Source organism: Anas acuta, chromosome 7 (genome assembly GCF_963932015.1).
Source record: "Anas acuta chromosome 7, bAnaAcu1.1, whole genome shotgun sequence".
Lineage (NCBI taxonomy): Eukaryota > Metazoa > Chordata > Aves > Anseriformes > Anatidae > Anas > Anas acuta.
In genome coordinates, this window is record NC_088985.1 from 14,372,400 (window position 1) to 14,378,999 (window position 6,600).

At 35.4% G+C, this 6,600-nt stretch overlaps 1 protein-coding gene across 1 annotated transcript in view; it reads left to right on the plus strand.

Annotated features, from left to right (window-relative positions):
* DLG5 (discs large MAGUK scaffold protein 5) overlaps positions 1 to 5,782 on the plus strand; it is a 106,641-nt gene extending 100,859 nt beyond the window's left edge. The window contains 2 exon segments of the mRNA XM_068689380.1: positions 1,451 to 1,560; positions 3,948 to 5,782. Of these exon segments, the coding sequence (XP_068545481.1) occupies positions 1,451 to 1,560; positions 3,948 to 4,051 (214 nt within the window). The 3' untranslated portion in view covers positions 4,052 to 5,782.
* Positions 5,783 to 6,600: the final 818 nt, after the last annotated feature.

Consider the following 6,600-nt stretch of genomic DNA (forward strand, 5'->3'; position numbering starts at 1 on the left):
GGACGTTTATTTTCGATTAAAATGAGTTTTGGTGCTGGTGTTATTTTTTTCATCCCAGTCATGTTGAATCTCTTTCAAATGCAGAAATTAACCATCATAAAAATCACCTGTGAAGTAGATGGCCTTAATTTCTTTTAGGTTGCATGGCAATTAAATGAATCATTCACAGAAATTAAATAATATTTTCTAAACTGAATGTACTCAAGGAGTCATTCAAATTCTTCTTGCTTACCTCTATTAAGCCATAATAGTATTAAGCCATAAGATAGATATGGGCATGATCCATAATGACATTGAGGGTTAAGTGGTAACTGTGACCTAGAGCTTCATCTCAGTGGGGCCAAGTATGATGATGCTTTGCCAGTTTCCTCTCCTACACTGCAGCCAATTGATTCTTGCCTTTGGCTTTTGCTCCTCTATTCTCTAGCCAGAGAAGTCACCTTTTGTCATGGAGTGTGTATACTGTGGTCTTGACAGGTAGTACTCGTTAAGTAATTGTGAATTTCCTACTTGAATTCCTGTCCAGAAACAGGATGCAGGAATTACAAACCACGTGATATTTTATTAAATAAAATATCCCTTGATGTTTTATTAAGCCTTTGCACCTTCTGACAGAGGTGCAAGAAGTGACATAATCTCTCTATATAAGTATTAAGAAACAGTTTTGTTTTGCTTTAACTTCAAAAATGAAAATAGCAAAAGACTTAGATTCTTGATCTTTAGATAAATTTGATTCTTTTTAATAAAGAAGATGAGTATCACCACTTTCAAATTTAAGAAAGACATAAAGGTCTGTTTCAGCATGGATTGTATGTTCATACATGGAATGATAAATGGAGTTGTCATGTCTTGAGCCCATTTGAAAATAATAGTAATTACCATTAAAGCTATTCTATTTGGTAAGTTATTGAAAGAGACAGAAAGCAAGGATTTCTAATAGTTATAAAGTAAGATGCAGTTGCTTTTGCCTCTGTCTCCTCTGGGCACCAAAGGTTTCTCTTGAAGAACCTTTTTCGTTTGCCACAGATTCTATTGACATTCAGTATATACTTTTGTATACAGTACATTTGTGTACTCCCCATCCACAAGCTGTGTAACATAAGAATCCTACACAGCAGTGATCACTAAAATTTTCATAGTGACTTTTGTATTTATAAAATAAAATATTGCTTCTTTTTCTCACTGCTCTAAGAAACTATGCTTATATGCAAGACTGTCTTGCTCTGATACCTAACCAAAATTGTTAGCACACAAATGATCCTGATGACTTTAGTGAACCTGATGAACTACTGCTGAACCACAGTAGATGGCACTCTGTGCACAGCATTATGCCTGCAAATTAATTAGCTTCTCACATTCAGGTATCTAGAGGTAATTATATTGAGTCCATTTAAAATAAAATTACTGTTATGCAAGGTTTTTCTTTTTTTCCTTCTTTTTGTTTTTGCAGAGAACAAAAAGACCCAATCTTCCTGAGGGACAAAGTTACACAAAAACATTCCAAAGAACAGTTTGAGACGGCTCAAAAAATAGAACAGGAATATAGCAAGTACTTTACAGGTTAGTATTTAATCAGTGTATCACTAGGAATACTGTGGCAATTTCTTCCATTTACACTGTAATTCCAAAGAAATATGTTCCTTCATAGAGTTCTTTTATTTCTTCTCCTTCCTTATTGGGCAACCTCATGCTCTGGTGTTTCATTTTACAGGGAAAGGAAATCTCAAGATATAAGTACTATCCCTTGCTTTTTTGTGCTTTGTTTTTAGCATGTTACAAATCTTAAAACTGAAGAAGATTCTGAGAATGTTTTATTACAAGCCCAGGAGTATTAGAAATACAGTGAAGATAATTTGAGAATGACAGATAACACGGTGTTATCAGTTTTATACCATGTAAGGAATATTGTTTCATAATTGGGTAAAGACGAACAAAAAACCCACCTGTAACTGGTGATCTAATTATTTGAGGTGTACTTCAAATCTTTCAAAAAAGGACAAATTTTGTCCACGATGTCTCAAGCACATTGTAATTGGGAATAGTTAAGTTTACAGACCTTTTTAACATCTTGAAGTGTGTTACATGAACCTTGGATTAAAGTTAATAAGCTGCTCACCAGAGAAATGTTGCTGTATTTGAAGGCTGCCTTGTCTTATTTCAGAGTAAATTTCCATGTGGTTCTACATTACATTCAAAAGAGTAAGGATGAAATTTTATCCATCTTGACGTGAATGGCAACAAAGCCTATAAAAAAAAAAAAAAAGCCCAAACCAGCCAGAACCCAACCCCTCACCCCTAAAACAATGGGTTCCTTACAGAAGTGTTTTGAAACACACCCAGAACCCAACTCCTCACCCCCAAAACAATGGGTTTCTTACTGAATTGTTTGTGAGACATACCTGCCAAGTGCAGGGGAGTGGATGCATTTAGCGCAAAGCTATTCATCCGTGTATCCTGAGAAAAGTTGCACATCCTCAACCAAGCTGGTTCCCTGGTATGTAATAGCAAGACGAATGTTCATTTAAATTATACTGAGTAAATGTTCACAGAACTTAATTTGCGCATGGCCATATTGTAGAACTATACGTTATCATCTGCTCCTTGTTAAATCATTTGTTACATTCCATTTACACCCTGATAGTGGAAGTGGACTCCCTTAAACAAGGTGCTATGTGTACCTTCTTAGTTGCCTGCGGGAAGGGCCTCTCTCTGTTAGTGTCAAGTGTAGTGAACTCGAGCCGTCATCAGCTTTTTCAGATGCTGTTAGTCAGGTTTCCTGTTGAAACTGCACTGACATGTAAGCTTACTGCAGTTGTGATTTGGTGCATTAGACTAGCATGTTGGATACAGTAGCTTCCTCATGAAGTTAGTTGTATGGTACACTTTACAACCTGAGTTCCGCAACTACTTCATCAAGTACATTTTTTGACTCATTAAAGTGCCTTTGTTGCCTGCACCAAATTTTAAGCACAATTTGTTACCTGAGTCACTGCCTAACTGCTTTGTCACCTTTCATAGACCTTACTGGTTGCACGTTCTGTAGCCAAAATCATGTGACATCCATAATTATAGTATAAACTGCAGAATCAATTACTTTTTTACATAAGAATAAAATCTGTATTTTCAGAAATGGGAATTACACCTTAAGTTTTATAAGGCTTGACATAGTCTTCCAGCATTAGCGTTAGCTGTGGCCAGAGGCTTTGCTGACACATTTAAGTCCTGAAGTTCCTTACCTTTGATGTCTTAAAGCTCCTATATTCTCCGTTGCTGTGTCAGTGTTAGTATTTTACTTCTTGTGACTGTTATCTTTAACAAGGGTAGAATACAAGGTGTTCTTTGTTTAACTTTTAATTGATTTTCAGGGATTTGCTTCCAGTTGGCCTTCTATTCCTTGAATGTAGTTGTCGATAAGAGTTGGGGTAGCAACCATGGCTGTTTTGTTTTACTTCAACTTTGTGAGCTGCTTCATAATTTGATTTTAATATTTGTAAATAGTGCCTAGTTGCTACAGCTATAGTCTCTATGTATATTATCACATAAATACAAAACTCTTAGCACCACATGCTGAACAGAGGTTTATTATAGTAGGTTCTGACCATCTTTAGACTTAAACTTCACCACCTGATGTGTCTGAAAATAGCACATGGGAGGGCTCTAACAAAACAGTTGTCTTAGTTGATTATAGCCATCAGTTCTACTGCTTTCCAGAGCTGTTTTAACAGCTAGCAGAAGAGACTGTGTACTGAATGTTTGACCTCCTTGCTCTGTTTATTCTTCTCCCTGTCTCAATGGTCATGCATCTGGCAAATATTGAATTGGGCAAATTAATTCTGATATGTTGATAAACACTCAGCAGAAAAACGCTTAAGACTGGTCTTTGTACTTAATCATAACTGTTTTTCAGCCTAATTTTTTTTTCTTTGGGGGGCTATCTTTTTCTCTAGGCATTGTCCAGGGAGGAGCCCTTTCAAGCATTTGCACTCAGATTATGACAACTGTTGATCAAGAACAAAACAAAGTCCTGTGGATCCCAGCTGGCCCACTGTAGATTTATTTTGCTGTGAAACTGCTTTGCAGGTGTAAATAACCAACTAACTTTCTATCCAATGGACTCTGTCCATTTCTGTCTTTATAAAGATATAAGTGATTTCTGTTTCGTGAAGGGGAACGGTAACACTGAACACAAAAACAAAAAACAAAACACGAGGCACGTGGGAAGGGGTTCATCACTTCACCGAGCTTGTCTCATTGTACGCGTACATGCGACAGGTTGTCATGTGGTGTGCAACCTGTGTGTACTTCTCCGTAAATAATGGATTTAGCAATGCTGCAAAACCCTGTAGAATGACCAGTTTACAAAACCTTTTCTAAGTATTTGGTTGTTGCTGTTTACTTGAATGTCCTATTTTTTTTTAAACTCTGTGTCCTTTCATGTAATGAGGTAACTCTCCACAACAGAGTGAAATTCTGAGTGAATGGTTTATGCGCAACGTGACTCTTACTTGCGATTTTTACTATTTCTAAGCACATTTACTTGACAACCAGATAATAATGTGGGATTTTATCGGTACGTCTTGGGAGTAAGCTCAGAAGGAAGTACACTCCTCTACGGGGCAGACCACTGTTTGTATTATGTCAACACTTGTCTGTCAAAGATACTGTTTCTTGTTTTATGCATGAATCTAATATTTAAACGTCGTAATATATCTGAACAATCCAAGCTTAACATGTGTTGAGAAATAATGATTTTTGTTTGTTGGGCCTGGTTTAAATACTGGTGGAGACCAGTCCTAAGCTAGGCCTAGCATGCTGTGCCCTGTCTCTTTTAGATACTGTAAATATGGAAAGCTTATGTTGGTGCAATTTTGCAGGGTAATTCTTATCTTTGTATTTCAGTGTGTAGCATTCACATGGATTTTTTTTTTTTTTTATTTAAGACCAGCCACAGGTTTAGGGTTTTGATTAAAAGCCTTTAGGAAGGTACTGAATTGTTAATGTTTTCACTGTAAAAAGTGATCATTTAGTTTTGGTTGCAATACTTATTTACCTGTTGTACCAAACTCCATTGTATCAGTTCCTTTTTTTTTTTTTTTTTTTTGCACTTCCGACTCTGTGTTCCTAACACAGGTTTTCTACCTGTCTCTTCTGTCTCTGTGCCATGTTTTTTGAGTACTGTATTTTAATTGTTTTTAAAATATTATTTGAGTAGAACTGCTTCTCAATCACTGTTCCTAACATTTCATTATGTAGAGGTTTCTAGTTTTACACTACAGCCTGCAGTTTTGTTTGTTTGCAGCTTGTTTAAGTAAATAAAAAGGGATTCTTCTTGTACAGGTCTTCAAAGAAAGATTTGGTCCAAAACATAAATTGTTTTACAGATGCTATTTTATAGTTCAAAATACTATATATAGTTATCTACTATATAGAGAGTATTTTTGAACTGTAATACATACAAAATATATGTATACAGTATTATTTTATATAGTATTAAACCATACTGTTATAATACTGTGTATATATATATATATATAAGAATTAAGAAGGTGGCATGGATGAATTACTAATCAAAGTATTTGTCATGGTGAGGGACAGCAGTTTTTCTTTTATCTCCTTTTAGCTTGTTTTTTAAAGTTTGAGGTCAGAGTAGACTACAATGGTACAACTTAAACTGGTACTGTTCTGACATGGATTTTCTGTACTAAAATAACGTCACTTTGTATCAAAAAAAGGTTAAAGAAACTGATTATAAGCAAAATAAAGGTCAATTTCTATAACTTGACTTGTGTGTAAAAGGTGTTTATACCTCATGGCCTGTTTGACTCTGTTTAGAGTCCAATACAGGGTTTTATCTCTTGCCTAAAATTAATGTATATCGGTACAAGTGTCCACCTCGAAAGAAACAAATTTTGGTTTTGTCTTTTTGCCCCTGCCTTGTGTACAGGGCCATAAATACCAAATAAAATAGCTAAAAGCCATAAATACCAAAGACGTTAAAAACAGCAGGTTGCAAGAAGGGACATTTTGTTTTCTCTTTGCAGATTTTTAATGTTTTGTGTCCAAGTGGCACATAAGGATTTTAAGTATTTTTTTTTTTTTTGTATTTAAAAATGCAGGGTTTGATGGGAGAACAAATCTATCCCTGTTATTTTGAAGAGAGTGTCACTGAGAATTCCTGCCCTGTGTTCAGGTGAAACCCAAATTGCCAAAACATTTATTAATAGCCTTACGGTACTCTGTACCTGTATTCTGTACCTCTGTTTTTACAGTTCAAATAAACCAACCTGGTTTGTTCATTGACTTACGTTAAACCTTAGAGAAGGTAATTATTTTGTATTATTTTTTCTTTTTATCAGTTGTTTTATTCTCAAATACTAAATGGTCAACTTGAGCATTAACCAGACTGGAAGAAAATCAGTCTTCCAGTAATCTGAGTACAGAACTTGTACACTGTCTTCAAATAGAGGACAAAGAGAATGAGAATACTCAGGCTTTGGAAGGTCAGTAAAAAAAAAAAAAAAAAAAAAAAAAAAAAGCCATACCATGCATGGCTTCTGATCACGAGGAAATAGAACTGAAGGCTTGGTTAAACACAGAATA